Here is a 26,120-nt window from a genome sequence, read left to right on the forward strand (position 1 = left end):
AAGCTCTTCGAACTACGGTGCCCCGGAAGTAGCGACGGGATAGCGTCCCTGGGATCTATGGTCCACTTGAATCCAGAGCGTGAAGGCGGGGCGACTTCTACGGGACTCCAGGGCTGATTAAAACGGTGACGTGATAGAAGGAGGGGTGGACGCCGGTTTGTGGGGGGAATTTCCTCCGAGGAGTTTTTGAGAGTAACTGAAGGGGAAGAGGTTACTGGGGAGAGGAAAAACGGGAGTAGGCCCGGGAAACTGAGGGTGGGGACAGGTGACGGCGGCTGCCCCTCCCCAGAGGTCTGGGAGCCCTGCAGTCCCTCCGGACTCCTCTACTGGGCAGCTCTTCCAGACTGGGCTGAGGGGCTACTTCCCTGGGACGCTGAGGGCTATGGGAGGAGCGGTCCAAGCCTTCTCAACCCCGAACTCTGCACGTGCGTTTTGAGAAGTATAAGGGTTTAAAATGTGAGTTCTCCTTTGGTTAAGGGTCCAGGTCAAAGGCCGGCACCTGTCAACTTCTCTGTCCTTGTTCTTCTCCTTAAATGCGGCTAAAAAGTTGGTGATTCTTTAAAAAAAATCATGCCCCAGAAGTTTGTAAAATAGAGATGTTACTTGGTTCGTTTAATTCCCTGTTTTTGTGGGGAAGACACTTTGTGAATGATAGATCCAAGTCCATCTAAACCAGTGTTGCTATTATTAAAGTATGTGGGTTTTTTTTTTTTTTGTTTGTTTTTTGTTTTTTTACTTTACAGTCAGGGGGAAGTGGGACTAATGCATCATTATAACTAATCTTAAGGAATAGTTAATATTAAATTTTAAGGAATAAATGTTACATATACTTAGCAAATATATTTACCTTTACCAAATTCACCAAATTACCAACATGTTTATGTTATTGTTTTGCTTAGTTGAATATTCTTAAGTGGAGAAAGTTTAAAAAAGTAAACCTTGGTGTGATGTGAGGTTTTTAAAAAAGTGGGGTCAGTAACCCAGAAGCACACAGAAGCTGATCACGAATTTGTGAGGTCCAAATTAATGAAATTTTACTTCTTTTCAAATAACTTATAATGTGTTCCACAATGCGGTTATCATGTAAACAATACAATCATGTATACCGATTAGTGGGATTTTCTTCTCTTCTCCCCCACCTTCATTTTTGTCAGATCACTAGTTATTCTACTTTCGGTAGAATGAAAGAGTTGGATTAGATAACTTCTATGGGACCTTTCATGGCTCTCAATTTTATGATCCTTGGACTGCAGAGAGAGCCTCAAGACAAATTTCTTAAAAGACCAAAGAAATCCAATTATAATATTCTTTTAGAAAAAGCTTAATTAAACTTTATCTGTTCGCTATTTCACATGGGTAACATGAATTGTCTACTCTATGCCAGGCACTACTGAAGATTCAAATAAAGACAAAAAAAAAAAAAAAGTTCTTAAGGAAACTTGTAAAACCACATTCTGTAAAATTGAGCTGTTTCAATTTCTTACTGGTTCATAACAAATTGAAATGTGTACTTTTTTAGAATAGCATGGCTAGAGATTTGAGAGTGTAAAATTAAGACTGGTGAGAGTATAATATCTGTCTTTAAATCACATATGCTGAAACCCTTCAATTAAACAAATATTTCTTAGCATAGATAGAAAATGAGCTGGAGAAGAAAATGGGGAACCATTCCAATATCTTAGAAAATCCAAAATGGAGTTGACATGACTGAAAAACTGCTGAACAACATTATACAAATCCACCACTGACTTAGCACAGTAATGCTTCATTGTTTCAGGAGACTGATCCTTAGTCCTCTAATACTATACCTGCAAAGTACAGCCCATAGTAGATTTTGTTAAGTGCAAAATGCCACATGTGTAGGCATGGAACCCTAAATATCAGTTCTCCAAGATCTAGCCTAGTTAACTCAGTTTAGAATCCCTTCACCTAAAGGTAAGAAAGTTTGTTTATTTTTGGTCTCAGAATTTCATTGAAGTACCTCTGCGTAATGCCTGGTTGTGATCTGCATTGCTGCAGAGTGATTACTTGAAATGGGTTTTAGAAGAGTATTCATGTAAGAGAGAGAGAGAGAGAGAAAGAGAGAGAGAGAGAGAGAGAGTGTGTGTGTGTGTGTGTGATAGATAGAAAATAGGATATCAAAAGCACAGTGTAGAGTTCTAGATTGTGCTGTAAAGAAAATGTTAGGATAAAAATATAAACCTGTTTCAGAGAGAAACTTAAAAACTTTATGCTACTTTCCAAAATCAGTCCAACTTACTGTCCTGTTTTCAAGAAGTTCTGGGACTAGATGACGTGACGATATTCACTTGAGCCCAGATGAAATGGCTGTTTAAGATAATAGGTACGGATACTTTATGTAGCTGAATTATAGCCTGCTCAATAGACATTCTTCATCTACCTGATTTGTTTCCCCTTGTGGATCAGTAAACCTAACATGTGATAATAAATATCACTTATGAAGTTATGCAGTGTGTCTGGGCTTGATGTAAAGTCACACACAAAAGAACCTCTGGAGAACCTGAATATCTGTGTTGTTAAGTTGTTTTAACTGTGTCTGACTGTAACTTCATTTGTTTGTTGGTTTGTTTGTTTTTGACAAAGATAATAGAGTGGTTTGCATTTCCTTCTCTATCTTATTTCACTGGTGAGAAAACTGAAGCAAATAGGATTAAGTGACTTGCTCAGCCTCACAGCTAATAAACATCTGAGGCTGGTTTTGAACTTAAGTTTTCTTCCAGACCTGCAACTTCATCCACTGTGCCACCTAGCTATCTTTCATTATCTGTAGGGATTGCCCATATCAGTTTTAACTTTACTCCTTTTTCCATAATATCGGTAAATATCTTTATGTGTATATCTATGTTTTATGCCTCACTTAATGTTTATGATCATTTTTTTCAAGAAATTCTTTGGTTGACCAATTTCCATTCTTTGATTATGAAACAAGAAATATAGGCTAGCTAAAACATTTTTTAAAAACAAACTAAAATAAGTATTTTTCCTTGAAGCAACTGATGACATACCCTCATTCTAGTGTTGTCACAAATTTTCAGTGCTTGTTTTATAATTATCTTAAGAGCTATACAAGTTTGCAGGTCTCATAAGAAAAATTCTCATCACTACTCATTTTTTGATTAAAAATGATATTATCTTTGTTGAAGAGTATATTCAGCAGATTTCAGAGCTTGCAAAAGTTAGAGTGGCAAGGACCTTATCCAACTCAGTGTTCCCATTCTATATAGGAAGAAATGGATCTAGAGAGATTTGCGCACTGGTATCTTAGGTGGAAAGAACAGGGCTAGAATTTGAAGGTCTGAATTTTCAGATGTGACGCTCATTCCATTTTACCATGCTGCTTCCAAACTATTTTTGCCTTTTTGCAAAAATATCAAATTTGCTTTTAAAATTCAAAGATTTTCTGAAGCTGTTTAAAACAATGCTTTTGGCAAATGACAGCATTTAAAAAAAATAATTCTCAATGTGAACAAGTGGATGATTCTTTCAAACATATTAAAATCATAAGATAATTTGTAGTCATAATCTTTGTGTCAATCTAGTCATGTTCAATATTGATGTAATAAATGGTTAGTTTAAAGCAAAAATTTTACCACTTTCTACACAGAGTAGAGTAAAAATGAATAGTAAAGCCACCAAATAGTATTTTATTTACAAATAACTTGTATACTTTTTGTTTCCCTTTATACCTAACCTTTAAAATAAAGTCTGTTGAATTAATAAACCTATAAAACTTATACCTTTAAGTGATTCATAGTTTCTCAATATTCTTAGTAATTTTTTTCCTTATGATGCTATTTATTTCCAGAGGCAGAATTATTTCAAAATTAATAGTTCCATTTTAGGAAACTACAGTGATAATAAAACTGATTGATTGTTTTACTACTGGCATAGAGAACTTGAGAGATGATCTACTACAAACCATTTATATTAAAAGTGAGATTATTTTGACCCAGAAAGGTAAGTGATTTGCCCAAAGTCACTGAGCTAGTTGTTGATACCCTTTTTTTCTGATTCTGTCTAGTTCCTTTTTTGCTATTTACTGTTTCTTCTCATTGCATTGAAGTTAAAATGGTCTTGAGAATAATCAGAATGTTGTCTTTTACATAACTGCAGAGCATACCATTGATCCAGAATTAAAATTTTTAAGTACAGATAATCAAAATCTAATTTTCTTTATTACTTAAGAACTGTATATTTAAATGCTTGCTAGGTGATGCATTGGGATAGCTAGGTGGTACAGTATACAAAGTGCTGGGTGAGGAGTTAGGAAGACTAATTACTTCACCCTTTTTGCCTCAGTTTCTTATCTGCAAAATGAACTGGAAAAGGAAATAGCAAACCATTCCAGTATCTTTGTCAAGAAAACCTCAAATGGAGGTATAAAGAGTTAGACATGATTGAAACTACTGAATAATTTGCAAAGTACTGTGGAGCGTACCCTCCCCCCCATCCCTTTTTTAAAATTCATTCTAAATTCGATAACTTCTCCTTGCTTTGGAATTTTTAAAGAAATGTTTCTGACTGTGGAATGATTTTTAACCAATGATCATTTGTTCTTAGCATATATTTTATCTACCATTCATCTAGATATATATAAAGTTTGAATGGAAACAATAATTGAACAGGTCCATAAATTGGGAATACATTTTATAAGACCTTAGGTTCTAAAGTTGTACCTCAATTTTTAGTTTAATTCTTGAATAAAAAAAGGTTTTATAGGATAATTTAGTTTTGTTATTTGTGCTAATAATTTTAAAAGAATCACAACCTGAAACAGAAGAAGACAGAGTAAGTTGTTAAAGTCTGATAGTCTAGATCTCTTATTTCATGCTGGATGAAATAAATAGAATCCATTTTTGTAGTTAGCTGAGGTAGAGTAATGTAATGACTACATTATATTGTCCCAAATTATTTATTGCTTGTTTTTTTGTTCAATCTTTCAGTTGTGTCTGATTCTTCATGATCCTGTATGGAGTTTTCCTTGGCGGACATGTAAGAGTGGTTTGCCATTTCCTTTTCCAGTGAATTTAAGGAATCGAAATCAAGTGATTTGCTCAGTAGTATTACGTGAGTATTTCGGGTCAAATTTGAACTCCAATCTTCCTGACTCCGGGCCCAGTGCTTTATCCACTGAGCTATCTAGCTGCCTTCCTTAAATTGTTTCAGACTATTTACTGTGTCTATATGTCCATTTTAAATAATACGTATTCTACATTTTTTCCCCCTATCTCAGTGTTTCTGTTATAATTTTTGAGGTGGGAGAAGGGACTTTAAATTATCAAGTCTTCCATTTAATATTACATTGTAAACTAGAATTTAACATCTTTAATTGAAGAGATTTTTTTCTTAATGCAGATTAATATAATTTTGCCTTGAAGAAATCATTTAACAAAATGAAATTTCTCAAAATGTAAATGCTTAAAATTTATCTAGAAGTATTATGTCTTGTATATAGAAGTAGGTAATTTCTACTGTTCTGGCTTAAAGTGACATCCAAGAAAATGCTAGGATATAGGAACAAACTAATTTTATACTTGGTTAAAAATAAGAAAAATTTTATAAATCATATTGATGTTAGATGTGGTTTCCAAAGGAATTGAAAAAAATTAATACCTAAGGCAGGCAGGGAGAAGGCTTTGATAGAGATCAATTTAGCTCCATGGTCCCACCTCTGGGAAGGTCATCCAGTCTGAAATCCAAGTTATGCCAAACCCCAGAAATTCACCTTCTCAGTCTTAACTTGTCACATTCTCTCAGAAATCTCAATCATGTCCATGAGGTTAAATTTTCCCTATTTACTTATGGGCCATCTAATGATTGCTTTCTTCTTTGGCTCAGTCTACTATGACATTCTGCCCCATGATAATCTTTTCCCTTTCCATCTTTCCCCATGCCATGTGATATCTACCCTAACTTCACTATACTTCCTAACCTCATTTCTCCTCCTTACAGCTAACTAACTCTTTTGTGGTGCTAAGTCCCTTTCAGGATTTAGCCTCCAGTTAAAGGCATCCTCTAACTTAATGGAGTGTTCCCTTTCTCCTAAGTAATTGTGAGTTCCACTGAGGAACTTGCCTTTCATATGCTTTCCCACTCTATTTCATATTTACCACTCTTATGTCTATTGCATGTCTTCATTTTGTCGGTAAATTTTTCTGTAAATAAATCTATCTTTTGTCAAAGAGAATGGCCATTGTGAATTCTTCATATGACTGAAGCTCAACTTTTAGTTTTTATCATTATTTGTTGTCTACTTCAACTACATCATTTTGGTGCATTTACCACATCAATATGATATAGTCACATATGTTCAGGACTATATGGGGAGAGAATATCTTTCCCTACATGTTTCCTTTTTTTTTTTTGCAGCCATAGCCTAGGGGCTATATTTTAGAAATTTTTCTTCTGTGTCCAACATCTTATGTTTTTTACCTCCATGTTGACAATTTCTTCATCTTCTTGTATATCTTAGGCACACCTGTCTTCTCGTTCATATTACTTCTGTGTTGGATAAAGACCACCAGCTCAAATAAATAAATTAAAGAGATTTCTCAAGGTAAAAACAGAAAGGAATTTTATTACAGTATTGTGAGAATGGGCATCTCCCTTTCAACAAGCAGTTAGGCAAGGAGAGGCAAGGCCCAATTAACAGATAAGAATTATATAGGGCCTTGAGGTAACAGTTCCTATAGACTGGATCTTTGCCCCAATTAGTCAGGACAAATGACCTTACATTGTAAGTCATAAATGAGGAAAAACTTCTAATCCAACCACATCTTTAGGATTACTAAATTACCTTATATGGGAGTTTCAGTGCCAAGGTGGCCCCAACTTAGCTCACAAAGATAAGGGCTATGTGGTCTCACTCCTTGTAAACCACATGATCTCTGGAGAAAGAAACCTGGCCCTGGGACACAGCTAACCTCCATTCAATTTTTAGAACATTATCTCTATCTTGTGAGATAGGTTTCACAGTTCACTCACTTCCATCAAATCCATAAAGCCAGGTTGTTTTGTTTTCTTTTGTTTTTAGCCTAAAAGAAATCCTTCAGCACATAACTGCATAGTTCCACATTGATCATTTTATCATTTCTTATTTCATGTTAATGCTCCATCACTTTTATGTACCGTAATTTATTTAACTAATCCCCCAAAGCAGGATAATCCCTTAATTTCCAATTTTGGGCTACACAAAGAAAGTTACTATAAGTATTTTTGTATATTTAGATAAGATCCCTTTCTTATTTCTTTGGGAGTATATGCCTAGAAGCCATTTGGCTAGGTTAAAGGTATGAACAGTTTGGAACTTTAGAGCCCTAGTTTCAAATTACTTTCTAATTCTGGACCAAGTCACAGATTGACCAACAATGTACTAATTGTAATTATTTTACCACAGCCCCCACCTCATTGCCTGTTTTTTGTTTTTCCTGTTGTTTTGTTGTCATCTTTAACAATCTGGTATGAGGTAGAATTTCAAAATTGCTTTAATACAGATTTCTCTAATTATTAGAGATTAGTAGTATTTTTATATGATTATTGATAACTTGGGTTTCTTCCTTTAAAAACTTTGACATTTCCTTTAAAAACATTTGACATTTATATATTGGGGAATGGCTCTTATTTTTATAAATTTGAAGTTGTATTATTTTTCATTTTTTATGTTCAACTGGGATTAACACTTTATTTTATTTTATTTTTTTTAATAATTATAACTTTTTATTGACAGAACCCATGCCTGGGTAATTTTTTTACAACATTGTCCCTTGCACTCACTTCTGTTTCGATTTTTCTCCTCCCTTCCTCCACCCCCCTCTCCCAGATGGCAAGCAGTTCTATACATGTTAAATATGTCACAGTATATCCTAGATACAATATATGTATGCAGGACCAAACAGTTCTCTTGTTGCACAGGAAGAATTGTATTCAGAAGGTAAAAATAACCTGGGAAGAAAAACAAAAATGCAAACAGTTTACATTCATTTCCCAGTGTTCTTTCTTTGGGTGTAGCTGCTTCTGTCCATCATTGATCAATTGAAACTGAGTTAGATCTTCTCTTTGTCAAAGAAATCCACTTCCATCAGAATACATCCTCCCTCATACAGTATCGTTATTGAAGTATATAATGATCTCCTGGTTCTGCTCATTTCACTTAGCATCAGTTCATGTAAGTCTCTCCAAGCCTCTCTGTATTCATCCTGCTGGTCATTTCTTAAAAGAACAATAATATTCCATAACATTCATATACCACAATTTACCCAACCATTCTCCAGTTGATGGGCATCCATTCATTTTCCAGTTTCTAGCCACTACAAATAGGGCTGCAACAAACATTTTGGCACATAGAGGTCCCTTTCCCTTCTTTAATGTCTCTTTAGGGTATAAGCCCAGTAGTAGCACTGCTGGATCAAAGAGTATGCAGTTTGATAACTTTTTGGGCATAATTGCAGATTGGTCTCCAGAATGGTTGCATTTGTTCACAACTCCATCAACAATGCATCAGTGTCCCAGTTTTCCCGCATCCCCTTCAACATTCATCATTATTTTTTCCTGTCATCTTAGCCAATTTGACAGGTGTAACACTTTATTTTTTGACATTTCACAGTGAAGCAATTAAACATTTATATTTCAAAGCTTCTGGTTGTGAAATAAAAGCTTTATTTCTGATTCTTGATCTTCTGAAGCCAGTTATGCTCCCAAATCCTTTTGGATATAGGGTACATTTACTTGAACGTACCTCTGAATTAATCTTTTTAAAATTACTTGGAGTTCTCGTTTGATGTAATATAATTTTGTGATCCCCCGATTTTAAAGGGGGCGAGAGGGAGAGATAAGTCAGTGATTCTAGATTTTCTCCCTGAGGAAACTCCTGAGGTCAGAAGCTCTCTGACTAAGGACTTCTGAAACTATCAGTAAACCAAAAAATTATTAGGCATATCAGAAGAGAATCAGCTCATTTGTTTGGCTGAATATAAAAGATAGATTACTTGCAACCCACCATTTGATACTTTTGGAATTACAATGATGTGACAATGTTGTCTTCCTAGTGAACAAATTGTACTTTTAAGAGATCGGTCTTCCTCAGATATATTTTCTGTTTTATCTTTTTTCCTCTGAAGAAAACATTTTCATACCTATTAGAAATTTCCATTTTGATTCATTTAAGGTTTAGAAATTTTGTTAAATAAAAAATCTTAATTAGCTTGAATTTTTTTTGAAATGCAGACACAAAATAACATGGTGTTCTAGATCAGTGGACTTTGTATGGTTGAAGGCATCACACTTAAGGATAAAATTTAAGTTTTTGGTCACATACTTCCATTTAAAACCACTGGTGTAGTTTGAGTTTTGTAAAGAACTTGTGAAGTAGACCATCTTCATATAGATAGCTCTGCTTTATCAATGGAAAAGCCTCTTAAACAAATGATATTTAAAATAGAGGGAGGAAGAACCAAGATGGCTGAATAAAGGCAGGAACTTGCCCAGCCTCTCCCCAAAACTGCTCCAAATTTCTTTAAACAATAACTCTAAACAGAGTAGACAGAGTAGAAAATTTTCCTGATGAAGGCAATGTAAAAGAACAGTAGAAAAGGTCTGTGACATCAAGGTGGATATCCAAAGCACAGTTTTGGTGCAGAGTGCGCCAGTGCATCTCCAGCCCCGGCCTCAGCCTGACCTGTGAATCAGCAGCAGCACTGGTGGTTTCCAGAATTCTCAGCCCAGAGATGCCAAAGAGAACTTACAAATTCACCAGAAAAGGTCTGTGGTACTAGGGTGGGAACCCAGCACACAATCCCCACACTGGCTACCAGCGTAGCCCCAGACCCAATCCAGGCCCCAGTGTCAGCAAAACTGGAGGGACCCCTGAATCAGCAGCAGTGTTACAGGTTTCTTGGCCTTTTAGTGCGGGGGGACACCAGGGAGGACTTGGAAGGTCAATGGAGACAGTCTGGGCACCAAAGTGGGACTCCTGCATGTAATCTCAGTGCAAGCCCACACAGTCCTGGCCCTGACCCCAGCAAAGCAGGACTCTGTTAATTTAGCACACAAGATCTTATAGCTACAGTGGATCAGGGACACTCTTTTAACAGCTTTATGGCAGAAAACGGTGCTTGTGGTCAGTTTCCTAGAAGGATCTCTGAAAATTGCTGCACAAAATCACCAAAGCTTGGGACCCTCCATCCTGGGACCAGAGCCCTACTTTGACAAAAAGTTAAAAACCAAGTTATAGGTTGGGAAAATGAGCAGACAGCAGAAGTTTCTGAACTTTGAAAGTTATTATGATAACAAGGAAGATGATAACAGAGTCAAAGTTCCTGCATCCAAAGTTTCTGGGAACAATAAGAACTGGCCTCAGAGGCCCATAGAAAAGCTCAAAAGAAATTTTGAAAATCAAGTAAGAGAGATAGAAGAAAAATTAGGAAAAGAATTGAGAGTAGTACAAAAGGAAATGTAAAAAAAGCTAATGAGAAGAAGAATGCTATTAAAAGCAAAATTGGCCAAGTAGAAAAAGAGACTCAAAAGGTCGCTGAAGAAAATAATTCCTTAAAAAACAGAATTGAGCAAATGAAAGCTAATGAAGTTATGAGAAATCAAGGTATAATAAAACAAAACCAAAAAAAAAAAAAAAGAAAAAAAAAGTAAACTCTTTATCATTTAAAAAAGAACTGACCTGGAAAATAGATCCAGGAGAAATAATTTTAAAATTATTGGTCTACCTGAATGTTGTGATAAAAAAAAGAAAAGAGCCTGGTCATTATCTTTTAAGAAATGGAAAACTGTCCTATATCTTAGAACTAGAGGATAAAATAGAAATTGAAATAATCCACCAATCATTTCCTAAGAGATCCCAAAATGAAAACTCCAGAAATATTATAACCAAATTCCAGAATTCCCAGGTCAAGGAGAAAATATTGCAAGCATCCAGAAAGAAACAATTCAGATATAGTGGAGCCACAGTCAGGGTAACACAAGATTTAGTAGGTTCTCTATTAAAGGACCAGAAGAATATGATATTCTGGAGAATAGTAGAGCTAGAACTACAACTACCTATCCAGCAAAACAGTATAATCCTTAAAAGGAAAAGGTGATAATTTAATGAAATAAAGGATTTTCAAGCATAAGTGAAAAGACCAGAGCTGAATGGAAAATTTGATTTTTCAAATACAAGACTCTGCAGAAGCATAAGGAGGTAATCAGGAAAGTGATGAGACTTAGTAAGCTTTATCTGTTTATTTCTACATAGGAGAATGATACTTGTAACTCATTAAAAACTTACTCATCTCATTATTATGGTAGAAGTACATATAAACTGAGGTCACAGGTGTGAGTTGAATATGAAGGGATATCTTTTTTAAAAATGATGAAATTAAGAGATGAGAGGAATGTACCGGGAAAAAGGGAAAGAGAAAAGTAGAATGGAAATTATCTGCTAAAAAAAGGCAAGAAAAAGTTTTACCATGGGAAAAGAGGATAAAAGAGTGAACCTTAGCTCTCATCAGAACTGGCTCAAAGAGGAATTAACATATATTCTCAATATAGGTACAGAAATCTATCTTACCCTGAAGGAATATAGGAGGGGAATGAGATATGGGAAAAGGGAAAGGATGATGAAAGAGAGGGTATATTTGGGGAGGGAGTAGAGTAGTACCAAAACTTTTGAGGAGAGCAGGGTGAAAGGAGAAAGAAAATTAATGGGGGAGGAGGGATATAGTTAGCAATAGCAATTATAAAAAGAATTTTGAAACAAGTATTTCTTATGAAGCTTCATTTCTCAAACATAGAGGGAACTGAAATAAGAGCCATCCCTCAATTAATAAATGATCAAAAGATATGATCTGTGCTCAAAGGTACATAGTCCAAAGGGCTATAAATTAATTCATATCCTTTAACCTAAAAACATCACTACTAGGCATGAATACCAAAAAAGGTTTTTTAAAAAGGAAAATATGTACAAAAAATATTAGAAATTGAGGAGATGCCCATCAATTGGGGAATAGCTTAATAACTTGTGGCATTTTTTTTTGTTTGTTTGTTTTTTTGTTTGTTTGTTTTTTTATTAAAGCTTTTTATTTACAGAGCATATGCATGGGTAATTTTTTCAACATTGACCCTTGCATAACCTTTTGTTGCAAATTTTCCCCTTCTTTCCCCAATCCCCTTCCCTATCTGGCAGGTAGTCCAATACATGTTAAATGTGTTGAAATACATGTTAGATCCAATATATGTATACATATTTATATAGTTATTTGGTTGTGCAAGAAAAAATCAGATTAAGAAGGAAGAAAAACAAAAACAAAAAATAAAATAAAATAAAATGCAAGCAAATAACAACAGAGTGCGAATGCTATGTTGTGTTCCACCCTCTGTTCCCATGATTCTCTCTCTCGATATAGATGGCTCTTTTCATCACTGCACAAGTGGAACTGGTTTGAATCATCTCAATGTTCAAGAGAGCCATGTCCGTCAGAATTGATCATTTTGTTGTCATATATAATGATCTCCTGGTTCTGCTCACTTCACTTTGCATGAGTTCATGAAGGTCTCTCCAAGCCTCTCTGAAATCATCCTGCTGGTCGTTTCTTACAGAATAGTAGTATTCCATAGCATTCATATACTACAACTTATTCATCCATTCTCCAATTGATGGGCATTGTGGCAAGTTTTTGTGATGGAATATTATTGTTCTAGGGGAAAGGTGAGCAGGAGGCTCTCAGGAAAAAGAAAACAGAAAAACAAAAAAACAAAACCTGGAAAGTCCTCCATGAACTGAAGCTAAGTGAAATGTATTCTATACAAAGTAATTGCAGTGTTCTGGGATGACCAACTCCAAATAACTTTGCTATTCTCAATGGTACAATCTTCCATGATTACTCTGAAGGACTTATGATGAAAAATCCTATCCATACTCACAGAAGGAACTGATTATGTCTGAATACAGATTGACACATTTTTCCTTTCTCTCTTTTTTTTAAAACTTATTTTTTCTTAAGGTTTTTAATTTTTTAGGGTGTCATCACGAACTTGACTTTTATGAAAATATTTTGCCTAACTTCATATGTGGTTTCTTAATTGTGGGTAGGGATAAGAGACAATCTAGAACTCAAAAATTTTATAAACAAATGTTAAAAAAATTGTTTTGAATGTAACTGGGGAAAAAATTAAAATAAAGTTTTTTTTAATGTAAAAGAAAATAAAACCAGAATAGAACTTCAATTAATGGACTTAAAGAGTCTAAGGGGTTTAAGGACTATAGTCATTGTCCCATCCATCCTTTATTTTACAGGTAAAGAAATCATGATGTAATGAAGGGAAGTGATTTTCTCAGGGTTCCCTGATTGGTTAGTGACAAAGCTAGCATCATGATGATGAAGATAAATTCTACAGTCTTTCTATCACACAGGTAAGAGATGTATTTGGTTCTTGGCCTTGCAGCTTACAAAACTATGTAACTGGAGAAGAGTCTTATCCTATCTAAACTTCAGTTTTCTTTTCTGGAAAACAGAGATAATCATGGAGAATCTGGCTTGACCTGGATTATTAGTGCCTAGCAATATGTATTTGCAAAGCTTTTGTGAAAGTGATCTAGCATGGAGAATCTAGGTCAGAGGGGCAGACCTTTTGTATAGTGAGAGTTTCCACATACTTTTGCTCCCAGGTAATGGATTACATCAAGTCTAAGAATATTACCTCCTAAACAAGATCCAAAAAAGTTTGGCCTAACTATAAAAGTGGATAAAGAATACCTCCTGAATAGAGTTAATGCAATTAAATAGACAAAATATATATTTTGGACAATCCCTGGTCCCCAAATTTGATCAGAATTAGATGAGTAGATTATATTGCTTTTAGGAGATTGTAAAGTTCTTATAATATTCCCAGACTTCTTTTTGAAACAAAGGCTCAAGTCAACTTTTTTTCTGATTGGTGGCAGCCATTAGGTAGGCTAAGTGGGAGCCAGCATGGGGACCTTCTAGTACATCCAGGAATTCTGGAGAAAAAAGCACATGACTTGGATGTCATGTGGTTCCTGCTGCTTAAGTGCTGCTGGCAATACCTTTAGTTGTTTGTCCTGCACTGAGCCCCTTGGCTCATGAGATTTGATAAGATCTAGCAGCTGGGCTACAAGGCCAAGCAGAGTTATGTCATCTGCCATATTCATGATAGGCACAAATGTCTGGTTGCCAAGAGTGCAACCTGTGGCAAACCTGTGCATTATGGTATCAGTTGGCTGAAGTTTGCCAGGATCCTTTGATCTGTAGCAGAAGAGGGTGCTGGCCCCCACTGTGGGGCCCTAAGAGTGTTGAACTACTAGGTGGTTGAAGATTCGACAAATTCTTTGAGTGTTTTTACTGACTCATTCTGTAAAGGTATCAGATGAAATCTTGACACTCAATGTATCACCAAGCCAATGCACAAACACTGGATGTACCTCAGCTGGCCAGAAGAGCCGAGGTCTTAGAAAGGGTCACAAGTTCCATCATACCATTGGAGGATCTTATCATGCTGCTTGGAGAAGGTCCAGTACTCTCCAACTACAAATACCACTACATTGTACATTAATTTATAAACTTAAATGATTAATAAACAAAATTCAAAATGGTGAAACAAAGGCCAATCTTTTTAATGCCAATATTTAAGGTAATAATATATGGTTTCAAGTCATATAACAGTATAGTTTCTAAAGAAATGGAGTTGAAAATCACCCAGAGTTCAGTGGAAAGGTGTGCAGTGAATTTGGACAGTCTGAAAAATGTTTTGAGTAAAGAATTAGTGTAGAGGAAGAAATAGGAATTTTTAATTGGAAAAACCAAATAGTTACTGAACCTATGTATGTGCCTTATTGTCAGGTGAATTTAAGAAAAGCCATCATCACACTAGGGAGACCCCTCAATGGTAAATATATGGGTAGATATAAACACTCAAGATGAGCAAAAGTGGATGGATTGTAATTTGCATTATTGGAGGAAATAACCCATATCAGTGAGAATACAGATCTCTTAGAACACCTAACTTAGATAATTAAGAATCTAATGCATGTAAAACATTTTGTAAACTTTAAAATGCTATAGAAATATAAGTTATAGTTCAGGATTTTATAGTAAATATGCTTTTTAATATCAGTTATTTTATAGTACTATAAGTATAGGTATAGATATAGAAAATTAGTCTAAAATTGTGTCATTAACATATCTTAGATTTGGAATAGATTTAGTTGTCATCTAATCATACTTCCTCGATGCCCTTCCATTTACAATCTTGTCTCTTTCCCCCTTTCTCCTTAACTCAGCTTCCTAACACTCCTAAGAAGTTAACTATCACCTGTGCTTGAACACCTTTAGTTCTGGGAAGCTTCAAACTTAGAAGTCAAACTCTTCACATCAGTGAAATCCAAGGTGCAGATTTGATGCTTTCTGCCATAGTCTACTTTGTAATGAAAAAAATTCTGTTTTCAATGTCATGTGAGTATTTTGTATTAAGAAATAGCTTAGGTCTTTTTCACTAAAGTCTTAAAACCTGCAATAGAGAACAATACAAAAAATTGCTATTTTCAAAGGCTTGAGAGTATGTTAACTTAATCCTGCTTAAGGATAGATGTTTTGTCCCAGCTCTGCCAAGTACATGCCGTGTATTATACCATTTATTAGAATTCTAGACTAAAATGAATCAAAATTCTTTGTCTATGGTTGTCCAACCACTTATGAATTCATTTAACTGTGTTGCAATTAATGAGCCACATTTCTTTTGTGCATAAAGAAATAAATGTTTATCAAATGTCTTGCTGAAATTGTTACCCTGTATTCATCCTCGATTACTCACCATCTTACTCACTTATCTAGTCAGTTTCCAAGTCTTATTTCAAACTCCTTAATAATTCATTCTACTCAAAACCATCATCTTATTTTAGAATCTCATTATCTCTTAGTTATTGTAATGGCCTCATCATTGGGCCATTGGGATTGTTCTTATCGACTCATTCTGTACAGGTATCAGACAAAACCTTGATACTCAATATATCACCAAGCCAATGCACAAACATTGGATGTACCTCAGCTGGCCAGAAGAGCCAAGGTCTTGGAAAGGGTCACAAGTTCTATCATACCATTGGAGGATCTTATCATGCTGCTTGGAGAAGTTGCAATACTCTCTAACTACAGATACCACTAGTTGGTGTACATTAATTTATAAACTTATGTCAATCCCCACTCCATTCTATCCTACATATTGTCACATAAGTGATTTTCCTTAAGTGCAGATCTGGCTATGTTGCTCCCTGTGCAGTAAGTTTCAGTGGCTCCCTAAAGTCCTTCACAATCCAACTTATCTTTCTTTCTTTATGGATTATTCCCTCTGATATGTTTTTCAGATGAGCCTACCAGGCTTTTTCTGTTGCTGACACCATTCCCTACTTATTTCCAGTCTGTATGTCTTTTCATTGGCTATTTATTATCTGCCTGGAATATACCTATACCTTATGGTGAATCATGCTAAAGTAAATCTGGTGCTCTGTCCACTGTGCCATTTAGCTGTCCCTGTAGTTTTTTTGTTTTTTTTTAAGAGATGTTAATCATAGTTAATTATGAATTCCACTCAAAAAGTATCTTTAATAATACTATGGTCTGTTTTTTCCCATGTTGCTGTTAAAAAGTTTTTATATTTTTTTATTGCATGTCAAGTTTTAAAAGTAAATTAAGTGATTGAACAGAAAATATTGAGTTTGTAATACTAGAAATAAAGTTGGTAATGCTGTGTATTTTTATTTTAGGCATCATCATTGAAGGAATATTCAGTTTAGATTGAAGAGATTACATTTGCTTCAAGAAAATTGAGATCAAACAAATAACATCTTGGGAAAAAATGGAAACCTCCTACCACGTTTTAGGGCAATTATATAAGAAGATACTTCTTGGAGCTCCACTTGAAAATGACACCCAAGAATATGCATTTTATCTCAATCTACCATTTTCAATCCAAGATTTATCCACATCAAATTTCTTGAGGTGGCCATGTGTTCATCATGGAAACCAACCTGGTTCTGTCAACATTGGTGCCACTCCCATTCCTGTAGAATTAATAAATTTGAAAATTCATTTTCAAGTTAGTAATCCCAGAGATATAATGCTGCTTCAATTAACAGTCATCAAGATGATGATAACCAAAATACTAGCTAAAAAAATGGAATTTACTATAAAAGAGAAGTATAATGCTATAATTGAAATTCTTTTAAAGTCATATGAACTGGAATCTAAATTAGTAAGTTTTTTTATGTAAAAAATATCAATTTCAAAGTTTAGTATTTAAAATAATAGATTTTTAAAATATTAATATTTGTTTTCATATAGATCAACACATTCCATGGATCTGATAAATTACTGTCTCATATGGCTGCAAAATGTCTTGCCTCACTGTTACATTTACAACTAAGAGAAAAGGTGAGTGTAGAAAATTGTTGTCAAATGATGTATTTCTTTACAAATAAACTTTTGGGTTTTATTTTTTATAATAAAAGCTTTATATTTTTCAAAATACATGCAAAGATAGTTTCCAACATTCACCCTTGCAAAATCTTGTATTCAAAATTTTTCTCCCTTCTTCCATCCCATCCCCTAGACATCAAGTAATCCAATATAGTGTAAATATATTCAGTTCTTCTAAACATATTCCCACATATATCCTGCTGCACAAAAAAAAATCAGATCAAAAAGAAAAATGTGAAAAAAACAAGCAAGCAAATGACAAAAAGGGTGATATTCTCTTGGTTCTTTTCACTTCACTTAGCATCAGTTCATGTAAGACTCTCCAGGCATAAGTAAATTTTATTAAAAGTCATTCAAGTGATTATTTTGAGATTCTTTTTCCTTTAAAATTTTATTCTTCAAGCTCTTTGACTAGTACTGTATTGCTAAATAACATTCTAATGATATATATGTGAGAATAAAAAAATGAGTCTTAGAACTCTTGAATTGATAATATCATAAAGTTTAGTATAAATATATAAATTAGTATATATTCTTAAGAATAGCCTTTAATGAAGGGAAAGGACCTCTATGTGCCAAAATGTTTGTGGCAGCCTGTTTGTAGTGGCTAGAAGCTGGAAAATGAATGGATGCCCATTAATTGGAGAATGGTTGGGTAAATTGTGGTATATGGATGTTATGGAATATTATTGTTCTGTAAAAAATAACCAGCAGGATGAATACAGAGGCTTGGAGAGACTTACATGAACTGATGCTAAGTGAAATGAGCAGAACCAAGAGATCATTATATACTTCAACAACGATACTGTATGAAGATGTATTCTGAAGGAAGTGGATTTCTTTGACAAAGAGCTCTAACTCAGTTTCAATTGATGAAGGATGGACAGAAGCAGCTACACCCAAAGAAAGAACACTGGGAAATGAATGTAAACTACTTGCAGTTTTGTTTTTCTTCCTGGGTTATTTTTACCTTCTGACTCCAATTCTCCCTGTGCAACAAGAGAACTGTTCGGTTCTGCATACATATATTGTGTCTAGGATATACTGCAACATATTTAGCATATATAGGACTGCTTGCCATCTAGGGAAGGGGATGGAGGGAGGGTGTTGGAATCTTTACAAATTGCTAACTCATTAGAGTTGATAGATTATTGATCTGCTCTTACAAGAAGATGTTTTGGGCCAGAACCTGAAACAAGGTACTAAGTAGAACTGATTGATACAAAGCTTGTGTTTGCACCTTTACTCATTGGAGTTCACACGTTTGGGAAATCTCATGGTTTAGTATGAGATATCTGAATTCACACCTCCCTTGAAGCTCTTAGGGCCAGAGAGCACTATGGAAGAAAACCCATAATCCCATTCTCTCAGAAGAGTCATATATAAGCCAGTGAAGAGTGATTCATTCCAATATATTTTTCCACTTGGCTGGTTGGTGGTGGAAGGAGAGTTTTGGGAGGAAAAAGCTACGAGTCAAGAATTAAGCAGGAGATTGAGAAGGCTCTCTGTGGTGGTTGGGCTCCTGCACTTCCCCTACTAAGACCAAGCTGGTCTGAAAGACTCGCCAGAAAGCTAGCCGAGCCCCAAGTGAGGGAGACAAGAGATTCATTCCATCTTTGTGCTGGCTGGAGGCTGAAGAAAGCAGAGGCAGAGGCTCTGAAGGACAAAACCTTTGGATTTGGAGATATTCGGAGGGAGCTCGTGGAACCAAGCAGAGAGATAGGCCTCTAAGAATCTAGCTATCCAGGCCCAAGGAAAGAGACAAGACTTGGAAGGAGAAATAAACGTTTGGATTTTTACCAGCTGGCTGCATTTGGGGTAATTATTGATCCGAACTGATACTAAAGCTGCCTCCAGAAAAGCTCCTTGAGAAACCTACCTTCTCCCCCAGAGAGAACCATCTATATTATATATTTTAAAGAAGAAAAAGAACACCACAAGAGGGAGGGGAAAAATAGGAACAGAAGTGAGTGCAAGGGATAATGTAAAAAATTACCCTGGCATGGGTTCTGTCAATAAAAAGTTATAAAATTTAAAAAAAAAAAAAAGAATAGCCTTTAACATAGTTCCATATATATCTATATTCATGAATATACATATACACTATACATAAAGAAGTTCAGCTTCATTTCCTTTTATATATTGTAGCTTCTACTTTACAAATAAACAAAGAGCAATTAATATCATTTATTGACTTGAATGATATTAGAATAGATCATTTAAGATAGCTCTTAAAGGTCTTCCTTTTTTTCCATAGAATTCTAGACTGGGTATAAATATCATTTGTTATAAATATTTCATAGGAAAATTTTGATTATGTAAAAGTAACATTTTTTCTCCACAAATAAACTCAATGTAGCTAAAATAAGAATGGTTATTGATAAGTTAGGAGAGGGAAATATTTGAAGGAGAAATTAGAGATGTTTAATAAGGAAAAAACAAGTTTCTCTGACAAGAGTAACCATTCCAACATACATTAAAAATTGAATTGTTAAATAGTCAAATGATATGTACAGGCAATTTTCTACGATAGAAATAAAATCAGTCATTAGCCAATTAAAAATGCTAATTATTAGAAAAATTCAAATTGGAACAACTGAGTTTAACTTACAGTCATCTCACTGGCAAAGATGACCAAAATGGAAAATGAAAAATGGAGCAATTCTAGTAGAAAAGCCAAATTAATACTGTCTTGATAAAAGAGTGAATTAATTTAGACATTCTGAAAAGCAGTTTGGGACTATTCTCAAAAAATAGTCATACCTTTTGATGTATTTAAACCACTATTGGGCCTAAATTCTAGAGGAATCAGAAAAAGAAAAGGGATCTATACATAGAAAAATTCATAGCAGCCATTTGTGGCAGCAAAGAACTAAAAATTAAGGTCATACCTATCAAAATCTCTCACCTCTTTGATAGACAGTCAGGTAGCACACTTTAAAATATATTATTATGGTATCTCTGGAACTGTACTTCGTCATTGTGTTAAGTTGTTTGTCTTTAAAATGTTGTTATTGTATAAATTGTTCTAATTCTGCATATGTTTCTCTGAAACCATCCTTTAATCAGGTTTTTTTTTTTTTAATAGCACAATGTTATTCTATTACATTATACATTTGTGTCATGGCCAATGAGAAAATTCGTTTTCCCTGACTATATTTTCAAATATTACTATCCATTGGCAAGGGAAGGAAAGAAAGAGAATAAATTTTTGTTGATGAATAAAATGTTAAATTTTAAAATGTTTATATAGAATTAAATTTGCATCATGAAAAATAATTGATTTGTGATTGAATTTAAAACACCTTATTCCTTTATTTCTTTTCTCTTATAGGATATTATAAATAAAACATGGACAGATTTTTGTTTAAAAAGTTTTTCCAACTACCCTGAAAGTAATACAATCTCTTATTGTCTCTGGACTCTTACAGCTGTAATAAAAGAAATATTGAAGGCTACATGTTTACAAAAAGCAGGTGCCAATTCTTTTATTTAATTAGGCATCATTATTCCTGGAAGAAGTTTTATGTTTATAATAAAGAATGGGTTCTATAAAAAAAAAATAATAATAATAATAAGAATGGGTTCTATTTCACAGCTGCCTATTTTTAAAAAAGGAATGACAAGCTTTCCCCACAATACTTTGAAAAGTCCTAGGTTAACAAATAAGTTTATATTTTTGAAGTAGAAATTGTAAGTTTTTGATTATTATGCTACTCTATGACCTTTAGATTATCTATTATAAATTTAGAGCTAGAGGAGACATTTTTTCAGTTGCTTCATTCTATACTAGGGAAAACTGAGACCCAGAGAGAATAGAAAACTTGTCCAAGTCATACAGGTAATAATAGTTAGAGGCAGGATTTGAATCTAAAATCTAAATCCCATGATAACCAGGCCAGTGTTTTTTTCTGCTATACCACAAGATCTTCAAGTTCAAGTTTTTCCTTTCCTGCCTTTTAAAATTCTAATCTTAAGAATATTTTATACTCATATTTTTATGTTATTTTAATTTATATTCTATTGCTCTATTAATGGCTTAAACAGAAGAGTTTAAGGTCCTCAAAGACGTTTTTATAATAAATATGGTGGTGGGGGGTTACTTTATGATTTTATTTAAGATAAATTCAGAATCAATTTTTAAATTTTGTTAAAAATATTAACATGTATGTTTAATTGTGATTTAATCACTTACATAATCATTTATGTCCTATTTACAATTTTTTTTTTATCATTTCAGGATTATTGAAGCAGTTTTTGGCATCTTTTGATTTTCATTTTGAAGTCTTTTACTGTTCAGTTTTTTCTCAGAATTTTGAAAACAACCACGATACCAAGATACTAAATCCTAAAATTACAAATTTTTTTATTTGCTTTTTGGAATTGCTTGAAATTCTTATAGCCTCCAGAATTCACTTGAAGTTATATCTCACTTGCCAGAGGGTTTTTTATTTGAAAATATTTTGTGCTTTGGATATTATTAGGTGGCCTATTCACTCTTTAGTCAAAAAGAAGTTCATCATCCTTATTAAAAGATGTCTGCTGCATAAAGTGGGTGAAGATGTCCTAAATACTTCACTTCCTACTTTAATTGAACAGGATCCTTATTTAGATATGGACATGTTAGCTTTGGGTAATGCTTTTCTGCAAGCTGTGAATTTGGGGTGGTTGAAACAATTATCTGTTCGTGAAAAACCCAGCCACTTTGGAGGCAGTGAAGTTCAATCTGGAAATAAAAGTCTTCTTGGCCCTGATCTCATTATCCTCAGAGCATCAAGTTTAGTTTTACTGAAATCCTTAGAAATCAAGGTGCATAATTATATGTCTGCAAGTGAAGTAAAAGGTAATTTGCCAATTTGCTCCTCTCCCCCATCCTGCAAGAAGAATGATGCATGATAAATTTTTTCAAAGTTTAAAACTAGCAAATCTGCCTAATTTGAACCAATGAGATTTTCTTTGAATTTATATAAAATGATAAGTTTTTATAACTTTTCATATATAAATTAGTACATTTATATCGAAATAAACTTGTAGAATTGGTTTTTATTAAGTGGCTAGTTATGAAAAAATGACCCCAAAACGTAATTCATTGTTACACAATCATATTTTTATAATAATTCTGTATAAAACAATGAATCATGCCAACATAATGTGTTGATAAAAATTAGAACTTGACTGGTGAGATATTTTATAAACTGCATGAAATTTTCAGTTATTCAAGATTTGTTGGGGAATAATGATGAGGATCCTTTGTTGCAGATAGAGAATTTTTTGTTGAGTTGATTAGTCAGTAGGTTTATTTATTTTGTTGCATTTTGCTACCTATCAAATGAAGCCCATTTAATTCTGACATTTCAGTTTAGATGTGAAAGATTCCTTGACATTACTTGAAAGGAACTATAGTATATAATCCTTATATGAATAGAATATTAATTCTATTGTAAAGTTTTGCACCAGGATATTTTTTTTAACAACAAATTAAAAGCCTGACAAATTTGAAGTTTCTATTCTTTCATTCCAGAAGTATATTTCTATTTCATGTGCAGGTCCAAATTAGAACACTAGGTGGCATATGCTATGTAATTTTAGCGTTTGTAGTAGTTAAAAAAAATCTTTACGGTATAATGTTTCAAGATTTAGTGATATTAGCACTTTTGGTGGTAAACTTTCAAAAAAGATTTTTTTAAAAGATACTTTTTTCTATAAAATAAGGCTTCACATATTTGTAACATCTTTAGTTGGTCAGTAGTAATATTTTTGAATTTACATAATTCATAGTTCTACTATAGAATTTGTTATAATTATCTTTTACATGTATTCTACTCAGCTATTTAAATTTAACAAAATCTCACTTGAAAAAATTATACTTGTTAATAATCATTTACAATATTAAATTATTGCTTTGCAACAAGTATTTTTGTGAGTTAATTGTTTAAATGAATGACTTTATTTTGTACTGGTCATTTAAAAATTTGTTTTATCTTTTTGAGATACCATGAAAAATACATTTTTAAAGAATTTCAATTATTGGCACGATTTTGCTTTTGTAATAATTTTGTATTAAGAAACAATGCTTTGGTATTGCTTATATTTTAATTATTTTATTTTTGGGATTTTTTAAAAAGCTGAATTACAGAAATTCATGCCTGAGTTATTGTCCTTCTTAAAACATCACCTTCATTCCTCCCTGAAATTGCATCATCACTGTGAATGGCTTTCTAAAATCTTCATAGAACAAGATGATGACATGCTGGAGGCTGCAAAAGCATCATTAAGCATTTATCTAAAGCTTACTAGGTTTGTATAGAGTTTATTAGTTAACCCAATAAAAATATTTACAAGTAATTATTATACTAGTAAGTCCCAGGAAAATGAGAATACTTTTAACAGTTGCTTTTAAAAGTATTTATTATTTTTTTTTAAACTGGAACAAACTCTAAAACTGTGGTTTCCCTAGTAAGCGTTTATTTCTGCTTTCTTATGGGGCCCAGTTTTTTTACATGCAAATTGACAGGATTCATTTCAGTCCTATAATGAAAATTTGTGTAACTGAGGCAGCTTTATTAGTGGCAAAGTGAAAGTACTAAGCTTGGAGTCAAGACCCAGGTTTTAATCCTGGTTCTTCTGCTATATAACTGTGTGACCTAAGTCAAATAATTTACCGTGTCTCACCTTTAATATTTCTTTTGTAATGTGGAGAAATTGCACTAAATGCAATTGAGGATTTCTTGTAGTTCTTAAATTCTATAATTTTTTTTCATTAGAAAGAAATACTCCTTGCTTGAAAAGTGATCTTCATCTTTATATTTGTAGTTGTAAGTATATACTTGCAACTAATCAAATCATCCCTTTTGAATTTTTTTGTTTTGCAAATTAATTTGGGATGATGTGAATGTCTATAATTGATTATGAATTTTCAAATGACCTTTTATACTGGTTCTCCTACTACTTTATTTGAAACCAAAAAGTATTTTCTTTATATCTATTTCTCTTAGCTAATTAGAAAAAATACTTAATCTTAAGTAAAGTTTTTTGCCACTATTTTTTATATTATAACATTGCTGGCAGCATCTTTTAGAATACTGAATGTTTAGTGGCAAATTTTCAGAGGATTTTAATAAAGAATATAAATTCCTCTGTGATTTGAGTTAGGCTTTAAAAAGGTCAAATGTGAATCCAGTGTGAAAATATATACAACTTTTAGAACTTATCTTAATTATACTAAAATTAGTTTCTTATTTCCTCACAAGGAAATATTTCTAAATTGGACTTGGTTTTGCATAAATTTGAATTTTTCATATGAAATAGCTGTCCTATGAACTTTAGATGTTCAGTTTGCCATGAAGTCACACTGAATGTATTAAATATCTTGCATTTTTTCATTCTGGTTGTCCTTTTGGATCAGGTTATTAAGTATATTCGAGAAATGGTTTTTTCAAAGTCTATTTGCTTTGAAAATAATTGATAGTTGAACTGATACTTAATCTGAATTGTATAATTACATTTATTTACAGAAGTTGGAATGAAGCTGCTAAGGACATGATCCAAGAAAAAGAAACTTGGGACCATCAGACACATGAAAATGGCTTTAATCCTCATTGTATTTTCTTATTTCTCTTAAAAAATATTGGATTTGATGCAACAGTTCTCCTTGACTTTTTGATTTCTTCAGAAACCTGCTTTCTTGAATACTTTGTTAGGTATTTAAAACTACTCCAAGGAGAGAAGAATAATTTTTCAGATGTTTGTAAATTATTTGATGCAGCAGAATTAAGAGATGGTATGCATATTTCTAGGATTGTCACTTCACATGTTGAAGAAAGATACAGCAACCAAGCTACTCATCAGCATCTTTTTTGTGGTACAAACCACTATGCTGTTTTACCCTTGGCTTCTGACCCTACTACTTCTGGAACAAATATTAAACAGAAAGACAATCAGACTATGAAGTTGAAGCAACCCAACTTATTGATGTGCATTGATAATACATCTTCACCAAGAGCCTCTCAAAGCCTGGTTGATTATTCAGGCAGCTCAGAAGATTCTGAAGAGGAATCAGTGGAAGAAGAATATTTATCAACTATTAAACAGACTCCTTTAGACTATCAAGTCAATACAAAGATAAAGGAAATTGTCAGTGTGATTGGAGAAAAGAGCCAGAATTACCTAGAATCTACTGCCATGCTTCTAGATCCAAAAGAGGCTTCTACTTTGTCATCTGTTAGTTGTGAAACTGCCCTAAATAGTATTGCCTCTGAAACTGTAATATTTTGTAAAACGTTTAAATGCTTGAAAGAACTAGAAAAGGCAATTTCCCGTTTGCACAGGAAACATCTCTTTCCATACAATCCATCTGCACTATTGAAATTGCTAAAACACATTGATACAATAAATAAAAATATGAACGTGTTATAAAGAATGCATTTCTATCTAACCTTTCCTTTTTTTATTTACTGATTTTTTTACTCTTTGAGAAGTCTAGTTCTTTTGATTCCCTTTGGTGTCACCACTCCCTTTCTTAAATTTATTTCAGTTGCTTTTACTAATACCTTGAATTCTTTATCAGCTTCTCTTGCCCTTCTGCCAATATTTGATTGCCTTGTTCATCTGCTTTAGGCTAGTGAG

The 26,120-nt window shown here is 33.6% G+C and overlaps 1 protein-coding gene and 1 pseudogene across 6 annotated transcripts; both read left to right on the forward strand.

The window, feature by feature from the left end:
* The first annotated feature begins 32 nt into the window (after positions 1–32).
* LINS1 (lines homolog 1) lies at positions 33–25,914 on the forward strand. Of its 6 annotated transcripts, none has more exons than XM_051980988.1 (10): positions 33–125; positions 3,827–5,088; positions 13,304–13,420; positions 15,308–15,479; positions 16,784–17,271; positions 17,361–17,450; positions 20,830–20,971; positions 21,736–22,338; positions 23,621–23,792; positions 25,010–25,914. In XM_051980988.1, the coding sequence occupies exons 5-10, from the start codon at positions 16,876–16,878 to the stop codon at positions 25,908–25,910; spliced, it is 2,304 nt and encodes a 767-aa protein (XP_051836948.1). In that variant the 5' UTR covers positions 33–125; positions 3,827–5,088; positions 13,304–13,420; positions 15,308–15,479; positions 16,784–16,875; the 3' UTR covers positions 25,911–25,914. The 6 variants fall into 6 exon arrangements, with proteins under 6 accessions (XP_051836948.1, XP_051836946.1, XP_051836947.1 ...); XM_051980986.1 differs by having other exon boundaries at positions 37–125; positions 4,965–5,088; XM_051980987.1 differs by lacking the exon at positions 33–125 and adding an exon at positions 2,262–2,344 and having other exon boundaries at positions 4,965–5,088.
* On the forward strand, positions 13,980–14,927 carry LOC127551336 (60S ribosomal protein L15-like; annotated as a pseudogene).
* Positions 25,915–26,120: the final 206 nt, after the last annotated feature.

Source organism: Antechinus flavipes, chromosome 2, assembly GCF_016432865.1.
Source record: "Antechinus flavipes isolate AdamAnt ecotype Samford, QLD, Australia chromosome 2, AdamAnt_v2, whole genome shotgun sequence".
In the NCBI taxonomy this organism is placed as follows: domain Eukaryota; kingdom Metazoa; phylum Chordata; class Mammalia; order Dasyuromorphia; family Dasyuridae; genus Antechinus; species Antechinus flavipes.

Excerpts from the sequence above, each read along its gene's own strand:
- LINS1 (XM_051980988.1), top strand. The coding sequence starts at position 16,876 with ATGGAAACCTCCTACCACGTTTTAGGGCAATTATATAAGAAGATACTT. Across the intron at positions 17,451-20,829 it reads ATTTACAACTAAGAGAAAAG|GATATTATAAATAAAACATG; the intron begins GTGAGTGTAGAA and ends TTTCTCTTATAG. Across the intron at positions 20,972-21,735 it reads TACATGTTTACAAAAAGCAG|GATTATTGAAGCAGTTTTTG; the intron begins GTGCCAATTCTT and ends TTATCATTTCAG.